This window comes from Tribolium madens, unplaced genomic scaffold (assembly GCF_015345945.1).
Source record: "Tribolium madens isolate multiple individuals breed KSU strain unplaced genomic scaffold, Tmad_KSU_1.1 Scaffold_3;HRSCAF=73;Tcas5.2_LG2, whole genome shotgun sequence".
NCBI lineage: Eukaryota > Metazoa > Arthropoda > Insecta > Coleoptera > Tenebrionidae > Tribolium > Tribolium madens.
Window position 1 is genome coordinate 10,628,123 of NW_025401006.1, and position 15,983 is coordinate 10,644,105.

A 15,983-nucleotide genomic window follows, 5' to 3' on the forward strand; every position below is an offset into this window, starting at 1 on the left:
CGCCGCTCTCCTCGGCCCGCCCATCACCGCGACGCCGACACCGAGACATCTTCTGGATGGGAGAGGAAGATGCGACGACGCCGACGCCGGAAACTGCCTCGAGAGCTTTGGCGGAGCGCTAAGCACAGTTCCTACCTTAAAAAATGCAAAAAAAAACGCAGTACTACCTCGAAATCTTAGAGTACGATCCCTGATCCGGTCACCTTTTTCCCCTCCTAACCCTAATAAAACATAATTGGGGTATTGCCTATAGTAACAAAAAAATCAAGACTGTTCCTCATATGAACATATACGATTAAAAATCGGCAAAAGCTCATATTAAAACAAAAACTGTTGCAATATTTTAATTTTAGGTATTTTTTTAATCGTTTCAATAACTTATTTATGTATAGGAGGATGCCTAAAAATTCATAGCACAGCTTTATGATTAAGTAAGTCGCGCACTACCTTGAAAGGGAGTAACTTTAAATAAAAGTTTGGTGTGACGGGCTAATCGTGTTTTTGTTCAACATTTTTTATGCCTATTTAATGATACTGATGATCTTGTATACATATGTTTTTTTTATAATCATTTAGTAAAGATACAAAAATAAAATAAAAACATTAAATTAAATAACATTAAACAGTTACAATTTAGGGAGACCGCTTGTTTCCTCTTCTAATAGACTCTAGCAAAAAAAAAAACTTGGAAAATTCGTTTTCCAACAGAAATAAACATAGTGAAAAATTTACACTCTCATAACTTCGACATTTTTAATCATTATGTCCCCGGATTGAGTTTACAAGAGGAAAAAAAATTATCTTTGATTTTATGCCAAAACTGCAAAGGAAAAACATTTTTTGCTTCACCTGAAACGAGCAAATCTGTAATTAAAACTTTCTTATTTTGATTCAGTCAAATGAAAAGTTGATTTTTCTCTTAATTTTGAACTTGTACCAAATTTTTCTCTGCTTTTTAAATCCCATCACATTGACGGTTTTATTTTTTTGTCAATGATTTCACTTTGACAAATGACTTTACGCAAATTAAATAACAAAATGTTTGTGAAAAACCTAATTTTAATAAATAGCAACTCAAAGAAACAGCTTTAAGGTAAAAAACAAAGTCATTTTTAACAAGAACTATCATAATAACAAATAAATAAAACCGCCAATGTGATAGGACTTAAAAAGCAGAAAAAAATTAACTTTTCTTTTCACTGGACCAGGATAATGAAGTTTTAATAACAGATTTGCAGTTTTGGCGTAAAATGAAAGATAAGAAAATTTTCCTCTTGTAAAGTCTAAAACCAAAAGAAAAATGAACTTTCCTTTTCACTGAATCAGAATAATGAAACTTTAATTTCTGATTTGCTCGTTTCAAGTGAAGCAAAAAATGTTTTTCCTTTGCAGTTTTGGTGTAAAATTAAAGATTTTTTTTTCCTCTTGTACCCCCAATCTCGGAACATTCAGTAGATAGAATTTTTTAACGTTTTTTAATGTTCCTGGTACACTTGGTTACTGTTTCAATCTAAAGAAAATTCTATTTTCCGTTTTTATTGCAACCAACTGTACATACCTTACCTTACATGGGGCATCATTTTACTCTGGGGCGCGAGTTCTGGCGCACCGGTAGATTAGAAAGAACTTTAATATCATTATACGGACAAATGCTGTTAAAGCTATTCGTAAAATAAAAATTAAATATGGAGTTAGTTAGAGTTATAAAAAACCGTAGATGTTAGCGCCCTTTCAATATGTACCATAAAACAATTATTTGTTTTTCTGAAAACTTCCTCAGTTGCGGCTGTTTTCTTAATTTTAATATTGATGTTTAAAAAAGACAAAAAGTAACACAACTCGCTGTCGCTTTCTTCGAAAAAATTATATTTTAAATTATTAACTGGAAATTCGTAGTCACATTCCACAAACAAACATCCGCGACGAAAGTTCCCTAGAGAAGTTAGACTAAGTAAATCGGCGCTAACTTTAACTTCTGTAAAACTCAAGGTGGGTAAAGTTATAAAATTATTTCTTTGAATTTAGTTTTTTTTTTTAATAGAAAAAGTAAGTAGGAGTAATTGTTTCAGCAGCAAAACGGCGGTGCACACCTCTTATAAATGTGCAAATGTCTCTCCGCAAGGCCTTGCATGAAACAGTTTAAACCAACAAAAAAATAATAGGGACAGTCTTTGACTATGCTCTGTTGTAAACAATGTAATTCAATTATTTTAGTTGCTCCTCCACCAACGCTTCGATCTTAGAAAAAAAAAAAAAACGAAGTCCAGAATAAACCAGAAGTTGTACATACGTACGGGAATTCGTGAACAACACTATAAAAAAATAATATTTTGTGGTAAGTTGGTAAGTGATATAACAGTAGCACTAACTCACTACTGTCGTATAAGAAATCAGTAATCTTAGTAATCTTTTTCACGATAAACATTATTAATAAAAACACAAATTTTACAAAATTAATTTTAATACTAATTCTAATACAAAAAAATCACTGCAAACAGTGCAAACAAAATTACACAATATCCTACTGGAATGTTCAAGTTATCAACAAGCTAATTAATTAACTATTGGGATTTACAAACATGCATAGTCTTAACAATATTGCACAAAATATTAATTTCATATTGTTAGTCGAAATTATTTACAAACCTGATTTGCATTTTACCACTAGTCTACATATTATAAGCGTTTTGTGTTTTAGCTTCTAGTGTTACTTTAATACTTTTAAAGTTAATTGAATTGAGCTTAAATTGATAAAACAAACTCAAATTATAAAAAAAAATTACAACCACAACCCATTTTTCAATAAAAAAAAATATACTTACCCAAAAAATAATAAAACAATAATTATCATATAAATAGAGTACAATTTAAAAAAAGATAAATAAGTTTAATATCCCACTACTAAAGAAATGTCATGTAAAGAAAAAAAAAATGTAGATCAACAAAATTAAAAAATTAAAGAATAGAATAGTGTTGTTGAGGTCAGTAGAATATGATGATTGTGATTATCCAAGGCCGTGGTCGTCGAAGAAGCCTTGTGGTGTTTCCTCCTGCAACAAATCACAAATGAGAGGTTTTAAACATAAAACACCAATATGAACGTGGATAACATAGAAATAAAAAAAAATCTCACATACCTAAAATTTTGTGATTTCCGTGCACCTTTCACTTCATTTATCCACTTTCATATTGATTGATTCTTATTCAAGCATAACAACCGTAAATCTTATCCCGAAATCTCCAGGAAAAAATTACAAAACAGGAACAAAGGGATATTAAGTGCACAAATCTACTTATACGAATATATTAAATACTATATTGTACAACTACAAGTACCCAACAGAATTGTTAAATGATAAAAGTAAAATATTAGTAAGTACATGGCACATTAATTAGTTGTTCTATAAATGGACGATCACAATGTGCGAATACTGGTGCGAGGAAAAAAACATTACTGTGTCTCATGATGTGTGAATATATAAAATACACAATGACGTTACAATTAAATACTGTTAGAATTACTTATCTTACAAATTTGGCAAGAAAAATAATCTGTATTGTGTTTTGAATGGAAAACCGGACCACCGAGTGAACAATTTATTGCCGAGTTACTTTTTAGAAATGTAAAAAAATATATCGTTTTAAGTCGTAGAAAATTTTCTCCTGGAAATTGTGTTGTTGTGTGCCTTCGTGTACGACGTTACAGCAAACCAATGTCCCTTAAAGCACCTTCCACCGCTTCATCCTTTAGGAAAGAATAATAAGAAACTATCTAAAACTACAAGACTAAAAATAACAGGAACATGATGCATTATTATTATTTGTTTCCCCATAAACCAACACGTTATTTACAAGCAACAGTACTACCACCTATAAACAATATCTCAAGCATACGTTACAACAATAAAGCCAAACGATTATTTACATCAAGTCAAACTACAAAAATATTATTGAACTTGTTTATTGTAACAATATAATTACATGTTGATAACAGTTTAAACATTAATTTTATCGTACTGGCCGTAAATTCAATGATTTGGCATCACTAGTAGGTCAGAGTACTACGAGGTATTCTTTATTGAATTTTTTTGGATGGAATCGATAATACTGAATTAACTATAAAGCAGTCTTATCACATCAATCACTACTGCTAAGAAAAAAAGGCAAGTATGATAGTTCTCATGCTAATGTTAAGTCATACCAAGCCGTTTTTTCATAAACAGAAGAGTTTTTGTGGCACTAGCATTGTCTACTTACACCATAAACGTTTACATTATTCATTATTATAAAATACAATAACATGCGTTCATGCAATTAATTTTTTTTTAGTTTTAGTTTAGTAAAATCGGTAGGTACATGCATTTTAGTCACTTACTGGTTATTCTGTTGTTTTTTAATGGTCAGCTATTACTTACAACTACTGGTAAAAATTAAAGTGACTATTAAAAAGTTTGTACCTTAATGGCATCACATATTCATTAAAAATTACCCTAAATTGTAGCACTTTAAAAAATGTCTTTAAGCTAATTGGCATTACTATTACGAAAAAACCTTTGAAGCATTACTTTACGAACATATGGCAAACTGACGATCAATTGTCGTTTAGATCCTTGAGTGCACAAAATAAAAAATAACAGGTAACAAAAACATATACATGTCAAGCACGTAGTGATGATTACATTGACAGTGCAACAGAGCTAGAGAAAGAGAAAATAAAATGTTACTAACATCTGGACATTACCCTCTTTTTTATCATTAAGCAAATTTGTTATTACTGCTCTATATACATGTTTTAGAGTTATAAAACTAATCAAGAAGTAAATAAAAAAGTAATAAAAAGTGTCCAAATGTTAGCTTAAAAAATCACAATTCTACATTTCCATGACTAACCTCTTGTAGAAGATCCTGAGCTGCGATTGCTTTGAGGATTGTCTTCTTGCTAGTTTCTTGAATCTCTCCTCCTAGTAAAAGCTCATCAAGTATGAAATAAGCTTTCTCAAAGTTAAAAATTATATCGAGTTCGCAAACCTACAAACACCATTTAAGCCAAAGTTGTGTAAGAATTTTCATACTTACGCTTCCAAAATATTTATCAAGCAATTCTACATATCTGTGAATTACTTCCAACGTGAGCAACTCATTATCTTCTTGCTCAATAGCACAACAAAAATACAAACTGGCATACCTACACAAATATAATAAATACACAATTACAACCCCAATGATTCAATACCGTTTGTACACAATTTTCAAATCTCGCCACTCTAAGAAACTGCACATCTTTGGTTTGCGAGCCAAGATTGTAGTGATTAATTCACGCGTTATTTTCTTTTTTAATTTGTCGGGATGTGCAACGTACCATTTTTGCAGACGCAATTTGCCTTGTCGGCTGAATAGTAGCATGAATTGCATCTGAAATGTCTTACTTGCAGAGGGTTTGTGACGATTTAGGCAATTGTAAATACCATCGTTATACGGTTTGCAGTATAAAATGGGGCCGGTTATTCAATCCCAACAAACATCTACTTTTTGCACCACATATAGAAATAGATTTTTAATAGGAACAAAACCGTGCACACCTCAGCTAATAAACATGAAAAACTCAAATGCCCAAATGACACTAGTGACAGTTGACGTTTTCAGTTATTTTAGGAATGATAATTGATAAACCAAAAATACCTAACTAAATGGTGTATTATTGGTTGCATATATCGTTTTGTGTGAAAAAAAAAAATAAAAACAAGTATACCATTCTTTATGAATTATAATTCATTGATTATTTGTAGTATAATATTTTTAATTTATATACAACTGTTGACAAAATTAATGTATAAATAAAAAAAATGGTAATCTAAACTTTTTATAAAAATAATAATAAATAAAGACAAACAATTATTTATTATTAGAAATATAAATCCAGTTCTTCTATTTTTTAAATTTAAATGGGTATGTTTAATTTATCAGATTTTTTTTTATAATATTGCCAGTTATGACAATAAAAAAACAACATAAACTTGATTATAATTTTTCGACTGATAAAATTTATTTGCAATTTGTTAAATTCTTATTAAATTAAAAAAACAGACAGAGCATTTATAAAATATACTATTTTCTCATTTTGACAAAGATTAGACAATGTTCAAAAACAATTTGTGCAATTGTTGCTTTAATTATATTGTAAAAATTTGATCAATCAGTGCAAGGGGGGGTTCATTAAGCTGAAAAAACAACTGAAAATATTAGTTTTCCTATAAATATTAGTGAATACGTGGTAGATTTACTAAAACAACGCAAACAATTGCTTCTTTCTCTTTCTGTTAAAACAGTGTTGAGTGTAAATTTTTTTTTTTTTAATCGTGAAAAGATAAAAAGCATCTTGTAAAACATTTATTCTTTACTTTATTTATTTATACCTTACATTCTCTGTGCTGAGATATCGATAATCAAAATAAAAAAATCTTTCTTATTAAAAGTCAGATATCTCGGACAAACTGACGTAAAGAAAATATAAAAAAAAATCATATTAAAGGTAAATGAACATGCTATCCGGCCCATAAATTGATTTAACTAAATCATAAACAAAAAAAGACTTGTCTTTTGCGCTATTTTTCAGGATTGCGTGATTGACGTAATTTTGACAAAAAATCTCAAAACTAAAAAATTAAAACTTCAAAATGTTTTTTTTTTTGTAATTCTAGATACTACCATTTTTCAATGGTACACCTCTCAAAAATCACAAAAAAAATAGGAAACTTTTTATCCCTTTAATTTTTTGGAATAGTATATATTACTTGTCTTTGCTTTAATCACATAATTTATAATAACTCATACACTGATCCATTTATCATCTGTCTTAGAACGAGATTTTGTCATAAAAAACACTCAAAAAGCTTGTCTCTCCTTTTGAAACATTATAAAGCAAATTAAAGCTAAATTCGCACTAGATGTGTTCATCCATCATACTGTCTCATTCAAGGAAATATTTTCGTTCACGTTTCTTCAATGCATCTGTGTTTGTCCTTATCTCTTCTTTAAAGAAAACAACCACCCCCACCCAAATCGAATAAACCCTTTATCATGTCTGCAAACATCCTGTCTCTAGAGGTCACCAGTCACATACAATTACGCGAAATGCCTGTTTTCATCAAATAAACAAAAGTCTTAAAGCATTGAAAGAGAACGATTAAGGGGCATATGCGCGGAGCGGCGCCTTGCGTCGCGATGCCCGGCCGGTAATCAATGCAAACTGCGCCCATGCACACCACTTCAGTCGCGGGTTAACTCTCGTTCTGATAACTTGGGATAATCGAACGTTGGCTTATTGCAAGTTGCATGTCTAAAAGCTGTAGATGCCGAAAAGGTCGATACACCCATTCTTGCTAAAACTATAAGGGTAAGTTTGGAAATTGTTTTATGTGACACGATTTTAGACAAAATTATTCTTCGTTTTCTGAAACAAAAGTTACTATTTTTAGGCAATTCAATACGTTTTCAATCAATTCACGTCAAAAAATATCATCACGAAATTTTACCTTTAATAGATTTATGTTTATTCTTTTAATCAAAGTTATAAATGTATTTCGTTCTCAGTTTTTTGTTTTTTGTTGTTGATGTAAACACAATCTTAATTAGATTTTAGGTAATAAATAACCCAAAGTTGTTTTGTTGCAAGATAAAAAAAAATAAATATTTGTTGGTGATACCTTTAATTACTTCATCTCACCAAAAAGCTTATCATTAATAAATCTAATTAATAAAGTCAACATAATGCAAAGGTTTCCAGTTCAAGGCAATCCTAAACAACGTAACGAGGTCACTTTATTGTCATAATTCCCTTGTTAATCCTGAAATAGCATTATTCTGCTTCCAATTTCAATTAACGGTTAGTTTTATGAATGACAAAATAACATCAACTAGCAGTAAAATTCCTACATAGCCCTTCAATCAATTAACTAGTCTGCTATATAAAATTTAAAATGTTTGTCAATGATAATGTTAAACTTTCAATATATCTACATTGATTTGAAGGAAAGTTTCAGGAAGCTTGATAAGGTTACAATATTGGAAAAATTCTCAATACTTTAGTTCCTCATAACTAAAATAGCTTCAACACGTGTTGAATATGCTATATAAACGTTTACATTTAAGAAAATAAATAGGGCCCACCTGTCGTAAATAAGTCATCAAATTTCGTTTAATCGGTTAAACAATATGATACAATTAATATCATACTTACTTATTTTAGAAATTAATTTAAAGAATTTTGTTTATCCCGGCGCATCCACCAAATTTAAAACATTTCTTAACTGGAATTTAGTGAAATTAATTACTGAGGTTTTTAATATTTGAATTTTTGACATTTCACAATTGCACCCACACAAAAATAACTTTAAAATATTTATTTTATTCGCACTTAAGACATTACATATCAAAAACAATTCCTGCTACAATACATTAAATACATTACATTTCACGGTAAAGTTCGCAATGACGTAGAAAGTCCAGTAATTTGTTTTCTCGATCGCAACTGTTTCTTGCGATATATCGTAGGTCGCCTGCAAGTCTAAAAAGTTTGCAAGATCATTCGTATTTTTTGCAATTGAATAAAATGTGCAAAATTGTTATTGGTTGTCACATTTCACACAATGGCTTCATTCGTGGTGATGTGGTGGAGATGAGTTAGATGGGTGTGTCCTAATCTCGTGCTAGTAATGACTTAGTTTTGATAACAATTTTAAATTATATAATATATTTTATATAATATTTTGTTGTGTACAAAATGTTTGATTAGTGTAGTGAGTTCAATTTTAGTGAAAAAATTCAAAAAATATTTTTGTAGATTCTTAAAATATCCGTAAAACATCTACAACTTTTTTCTAATTAAAAATTATTAAAAATCAAAAATGTTGATAAACTTTTGTTAATTACATATTTTAATGATAAAGTACAAACATATAACTTTATTACAAAAATCTTATATAAGAAAAAGATCTGATGACTCAAAAAAAAAAAAAAACTTTTAGTAAATAAAATATTTTTTGTTTCAATCTTACATTGGCTACAAGATAAAATGTAATATACAGTATGTCCCCAGATTGAGTTTACAGGACGAAAAAATTTTTATCTTTGATTTTTCGTCAAAACTGCAAAGAAAAAACATTTTTTGCTTCACCTGAAACGAGCAAATCTGTAATTAAAATTTCATTATTCTAACTCAGTAGAAAGAAGAGGTTTTTTTTTGATTTTGCACTTGCACTTTTTTCTCTGCTTTTTAAGTCCTATCATATTGGCGGTTTTATTTATTTGACAACTATATGAATATAAAAAATGACTATTCCAGTTTTAGAAAGTCCGTCTATTTGGATATCGCGCTGGATAGAAACGTACAATCTGCGAAGGGTTTTTCAAACATTCTTCATAAATGAGAATCTTGTTGGTCTTTTCGTCAACATTTTAGTAATTCTCACCAAATTTTCCAAGGTTTGACTTTTTATAAATTAAAGTTAAAGAGTGCTGTTTGATCACTATGTTTAATTTATTAAACCTAAATATTTTAATATCCACGTTATCTTTGAAATGTAATGTTAGTTGCTTCCAAAAATTTTTCAAGCTCATTATTATTCATGGGACACCCTGTATATAATGAATAATTTTTCTCTGCTCTTTAATTGCTATCACTTGTAAATTCAATCCGAGGACATACTGTATTATATACATTTCAGTAAAAAAAACTTATAATAAGCTTGAATCAACAAAATGACTATGTGTGTTTATTATAGAATTATAGAATACACGTGTCCTGGTATTTGTAAGAAAACAGTAATTAGAATTAGAATGTTGCTTGCGAAACCTTCAATCTAGTCTTTTATAGAAGATATTGCTGCAAGAAAGCTTATCTAATAATATCTATCTCAAATTTATTTTTAGTTATCAAACGAAAGTCTAATTTAACAGTTTTTTTTTATTCTGACGTAGACACTTTACGTATTTATACCATACTGTGTTATTCACTTTTGCTGATTACAAAATCGATAATTCACCTTTTTTATAGAGAAAATTTTAATTTGTTTCCAAATAATAAAATTCCACATTTTTGATCAAAACAGAAAACGACAAAGCATTATCTCCAAGCTTCTACAAAAAAGAAAAAAAGCAATAAAGAACTTCAATTAAAAAAATGTATACCTATTTAGAATTTGAATATAAAATATACTCGCACCTTCATTGTATGTACATTCATACATATTTGCATGCATTTTACGAAAAAAAAAAACACTGAAGTAATAATAACAAATAAGTTAATAATTTTCATACTATATTTTTTATATGCTAGATGCAGAAAATGTTTCTTTACCATAACCAAAGAAAAAAGAGTGTATTATCACTCTATAAATGTAACACAAATATTTATAGTAATTTGATTTGTAGTTATAATGTTATAACTTATAACACTGGAAGAAGTAATAAACTCGTCGATACTAAACAGTGTGTATTATTTGTTGAAAGTTTTGCTTGTCGTAAACAAAGCAAACCTAATAACCCCGTGTTTCATGAACTTTAAGAGCTGTCTTCTTGGCAACACAAACTTGTCTACCAACAAAATCGAACTCAAACTCCCCAAACTAATACACTGCATATCCGGAGAGACGCCGTTTCATTTGAATCAATAGTCTTTATGAATTTCTCACGCTGTATGAAATCACCGGAAACGGTACGATAAATAATTTATTATTTCTACAGTAAAATCAATGACCGCCCAATGAATTGGCCACAGCAACCCATTGATGGACCATGACCCGGGACGGAGACATCCCGACAATCTTCAATCCTCGTGGTCGAAATCGTGCTCCAAGTGTTTTAGTGACTGATGAAGGAGTTGCCAACGGACCTTTCGCTCATGCAGACTCCGTTAGTAGTCAGCAGGAACCGGCAGAAACCTCGTCTCCCACTGCCCCTACAGGACTCGCAGCCAAACTCAAATCTTGTTCCATTTCACTTTGTTCCAAATCGGCACGGAAAGTAAGTGAAATTATTGATTCGTCGAGTGACACAAGTTTTGATCAAAATTTACACTAATATAATTAGGGCGAGCGATAAATCATCTCGGACGTTACTGAAAACGAGAAAACTGTGCACTTGATGGTGAAATATAAGCGTAATAAATTGTTTCTGACGGAAAAACCGAAATTTTAAATAGAAAAATTTACAGGCTAGGTGGTTAAAGTCGCAAAATAAACAAAAATTGATATTTATTACCAAATTACTTTTTCCAAAGACCAAAAACTAGAGAATAAACTGCTATAACTATTTATTCAAAATTAAAGATTGAAACAATATGAGAGACGACTTGAATAACCAGGCCACAGCTATTAATTTGTACACTTTTGATTTGTAATTAATTGAATTTACACCTAAATCGCTACAATAAATTGTTTCATTAATTATACCGTTTATCAATTCAAACATGACAGAAATTGTAACAAATAACAAACTACTTAAAAATAGTAAAACTGACTGAATAAGTTTCACTTTCTTCACTTTAAAAAAAATAAAAAAGGGATTAGAAAAATAACGTGGGTTAAAAATATCTACTTACGAAATAAATGTTATCAACAATTTGACTCTCACTGACAAAATTCTCACTCATTTTATTCACATTAAAAAATATTGGTTATTGACTACGTATAGTAGTAATATGACCATATCTAAAAAGTAGATAACTTTTTTGGCATTTTTCTTTAAGGCGGGTATTCTCTATGTAGGATGTGACACAAAATTCTTATAAAAGTATAGAAAAAAATTACGAAACAGTTTTCTATTTGATAGATATTTTTATTATTTATACCCACAAGATTTTACGACTTCAAGGCTGTATTTAAGTAAGTTAGAAAATGAACATACTAAAAGTCCCCCCTTGTCCATAGTAAGGGGGCATAAAAAAATCCCGCATTTTTCTTTGCTTATATCCACAAAACTGTTCGTATTACGAAAAAACGGCTATGTACAAAAATTAAAACTTATAATCCTATATAAGATAAGCTTCTCGGGCTTTTTCTCAAATAGTTTTCGAAATATTTGTAAGCAAATATCGTACTCTTTAAAAAACTACTTATTAATGAATTATCGTAAAGTTTGTTGTATAAGTTGTAAACATTCTGATTGGGCAGTTTAAGGTCGGCCATTATTATAATGTAAAGAACCAATCACCTTAGATTTTCGGATTCATTCAAAAATTAATGCAATGATGTAATTGGTCCGTTTAAGGTCGGCCATTATTATAATGTGAGTAACCATGGGTGACCATGTTTAATTCAAAAGTGTAGCCAATAGTGTAGCAAAATTGATTAATTGAAATTATCATTCATTCATAAAAAGATGATCTAATTTTTAATTAAAATGTTATGTGTGTGACTTAGTACCGAGAATACGGAAGTAAAAATTTGAACATTTTCATGTAGAACACGGTGTAAAAAATAAAACGTAACCTCACTTTCTTGAAAGGCTTGAGATCACATCATAAAGGTACGAAAGCTGCAAAGGCGTACAAAACTACCATTACTTTTGCTGTAAACTTGGTGTAAAAAATGCCTTTTTTTATAAAGTGCCCGCGATATTTACTAGCGGATATCTTAAAAATTATTTAATTATCTACAAAAAAAAAAACAGCTTGAATAAAATTTCATAAGCTTGATAACCACTTTTTTCGTACTAGGCACTGTTTTCAAGGTAATAAACGAAAAATCATAAAACGGCACCTTCTTGGTGTTTCTCTTTGTCCAGCTCACCTCGGAGACCAAAAGACTTTTAGTGTGTTTGGCTTCTAATTAGCCCAAACGCGGCCTTGAAATTAAAAATTTTGTTCCCAATCATGTATTCTACATCCTTCCTTTTGAAGCGATAATTGACTAGCTATGTTCAATCAGTAAATAATATAAAAAATAAAATAACAAAAGCTTATTTTATTAGTAACTTATTCCTTGAAAATTTTAACCATAATTATTTTTCCTCTACGACTTTTAAAATAAAACCATTTAACACTGTTATAAAAATAATAAGAAAATTGTTTTTTTAGACTTATTATTAAAAGGTTAGTATTGTGATATCAATGTTTCAATTAGAAAGCCTAACACGAAATGCCAAACATACATTTCCATAAAAACACTAATGTGCTTTTATATTCAAAAACCTTACACCTACTAATAGAATATGTTCGAAACAATTTTATATTAATTTCATTATCAATGAGTTTTTATCACGTAATTTAGATTTATTTAATGTAAAAAACTTGGTTACTGTATTTGTGTAGAAAAGTAGAAATCAAAATCAAATTAACCCATTAAACAGATCAATGTACTGTACACAAACGATAAGAAATTATTTTCTGTACTAGTCATTAATAAAGAGTATTTGTTCGTATTTTAGGTACATCACAAAAAATAAAAGTTTAAATTTCTAATCTTTTACGTAACTCACTAATGCGGAATAAAAAATCGTACATAAACTGATCGAATCGGAAAAGTTATCAGCACGCATTATTCGAAAATCACGCAAGCTCTGCTAGTTACACAAGAATAAAAATTATACGATAAATAAAAATTACCAAGTTATGTGACCACATTTATTCATAATCGCTCCAAATCCACTGCAACTAGTTCCACAACTACATTACTGGGTTACTTTCAGTATAAATTATGTAAATGTATTTTTTCCAGCTAAACGTGTTTAAAATTACAACATTACCGCAACCAAACACACTTATTAGTATACAATTTTCCGCAAAATTTATGCAAATTAAGAAAACACAATACCTTTTTATTTCTTTTTTAACATTATTTCCTAAACTGTGTTTGACTATTTGATTAAACGGAAAACACTTTCACCACCAAATCGAAACTCCTAGCACGAAACACGACCAGTTAATGTTTATATGCAAAATACACCAAAACTCATAAATTACAATAACGAAGGTTATAAAACTGATAAATGGTACCTTAGTAAATTTTGGTGGAGGCGCCGGGAAAATATCAGCTGTGGCTTTGTAGTGTGTGATTCAAATTAATCAACACAAGCACGACAATTACTTGCCTTGTAACCAACAACAATAAAAGTAAATTGTTGGCTTGTTAAACGTCTTAAATAACGCTTTTCTGCATTTACTCGGAGAAATATTCTCAAGTAATATTGCTTGTTTTTCATATACCCACTTGAATTGGTATTTCTTTAAATAAATAATCTGCTTAAAATAGAATAAAATCGATGAAAGTTTCCGTCAGGAATTATTATCTCTCCCTCTAGATATACTTCGGGATATGGGTGACAATCTGCGTCACAGCCTCTTGGGTGGGCGCCACTCACTGCATAAAATACTTATATTTGCAAAGACCGATCACCGACATCGATGAGGACCCCGTCTTGGTGCCCCACGACACCTCCGGACTCAACATGACCGCTCTTCAAAAACAGTATGTACGTATTTAATGTCCTTCGGTGAAGTGTTAGAATCCATTTGCATAATGCACTCACTCCCCTCGATTCTATTTCACCCGATCAATGCCATTCTATTCCAGGCAGCATCATATCAAGCACCGTTTTTCACTACATGGTTTGTAACAAATTGGACAATGTTATTTTTTCCTTTATATTTTCTAAGTCGGTTAAGCACAAAACGGTGCAAGTCCGCATCCGAAATCTTCACAGAAAGTATACGAGGGTATAGGGATAAAGGGTTTACCGCAGGTTGGTCGACGGTAAATAAATTACTTCTCTAGGGTTCTAATTTGGGTGTTTTTAGTACGATTTATGACGAGATGTAGCGTGTTTTGCTTGCTGTGGGTGGGGACAAACTATATGTATATCTTGTCTCTGCGAATACTTCTAGCAACGGATGTTATGGCGCTTTTTGCGACAAATGTCTCCTTTGTGTATCTACTGTCGTGGGTTATCCTGCACGAACAGTTTGTTGGTATTCGGGTAAGCAACTCTTGCACATAAATTTTCTTAAATGTTATATGATTTTGTTTATTGAGCAAAATATGAAAAACACATATCGTCGGGGGTTTTATGAAACCTCCTATGTGACTATTACAATTTTCTAGGAAGAAGGAAAAATTAATTCTAAATTAATTTTTGATATATGTATAATATAAACATAATAGTAAAAAAGTATCGATTAATAACAATAATAATATGTACAGTTGCGAAATTAAAATTTCGGGCAGTATTGTCATTGTCACAATGTAAACTCTGAAACAACCTTTACATTAATAACGTAATTTTTTACTCTTGTCATGTTTATGTCATTTTGACTTAAAAAATAGTGTCACTGACAGAAAAGTTTAATTGTCAAATGTCAGTAATGATGACAGTAAAAGGTAGTTTACGGTGAACTTTTTGAAGTGATAGAAAAATACTGCCTGAAATTTTGAAACTTCATCTTTTTGTCAAAAAAAGTAGTTTTCCTGTGTAAGAGGGGTAATACATTGGCGGACACGGAATTTTGGACGATTTCTCATAAAGACTGACATAAAAATGTAAAACGGGCCTTAGGCAACTAACTTCACTTTCGGTTTTTGTAATTTTTATCCTGAGAGCGAAAGAAAAAATGACAACAAATCAAAATAATTTATACGTATTGCTGGCATCACCGCCTCCTTAATCAAATGTATCAATATCCCGCCTGGGCATTTCGTAAAAAATGCATTGGAGCAGTGATTCCGATTTTTTCTTAGTTACGGGGGTCACTAAGGAAAAACTGAATAATTTTTACTTATTAACGAAAAATAACGCAATTAATAAATGCTGGGAAGGAAGGATACAACAAAACTAGATACGCCAGGGAGAATTGATATTATGAGATTGAACCCTTTAAGCTAAAAAAATGGATTTGTCAAAAAATTTTCCCCAGATTAAAGCGCCAACGGGAATCACTTGAACTCAAAAAATGCCCAGGCGAGAAAAGGATTATTTCTATGGAGACGGCGATG

The 15,983-nt window shown here is 30.4% G+C and overlaps 2 protein-coding genes across 7 annotated transcripts in view; one reads left to right on the top strand and one right to left on the bottom strand.

Annotated features, from left to right (window-relative positions):
* Positions 1-2,443: 2,443 nt before the first annotated feature.
* On the bottom strand, positions 2,444-5,635 carry LOC123007042 (AP-1 complex subunit sigma-2). 2 transcript variants are annotated; one of them, XM_044402057.1, is made up of 5 exons: positions 5,466-5,635; positions 5,234-5,412; positions 5,077-5,185; positions 4,891-5,028; positions 2,444-3,050 (listed from the first exon to the last, which is right to left on the bottom strand). In XM_044402057.1, the coding sequence occupies exons 1-5, from the start codon at positions 5,466-5,468 to the stop codon at positions 3,006-3,008; spliced, it is 474 nt and encodes a 157-aa protein (XP_044257992.1). In that variant the 5' UTR covers positions 5,469-5,635; the 3' UTR covers positions 2,444-3,005. The 2 variants fall into 2 exon arrangements, with proteins under 2 accessions (XP_044257992.1, XP_044257993.1); XM_044402058.1 differs by lacking the exon at positions 2,444-3,050 and adding an exon at positions 3,289-3,745.
* A 1,636-nt stretch (positions 5,636-7,271) lies between these two features.
* The window catches only part of LOC123007444 (putative thiamine transporter SLC35F3), an 18,149-nt gene continuing 9,437 nt past the window's right edge, over positions 7,272-15,983 (top strand). For all 5 annotated transcript variants that reach the window (XM_044402745.1, XM_044402743.1, XM_044402747.1 and 2 more), the window contains exons 1-5: positions 7,272-7,393; positions 10,741-11,019; positions 14,296-14,466; positions 14,568-14,736; positions 14,792-14,970. In XM_044402745.1, coding sequence (XP_044258680.1) covers positions 10,792-11,019; positions 14,296-14,466; positions 14,568-14,736; positions 14,792-14,970 — 747 coding nt within the window. In that variant the 5' untranslated portion in view covers positions 7,272-7,393; positions 10,741-10,791. The remainder of the gene's footprint in view (positions 7,394-10,740; positions 11,020-14,295; positions 14,467-14,567; positions 14,737-14,791; positions 14,971-15,983) is intronic.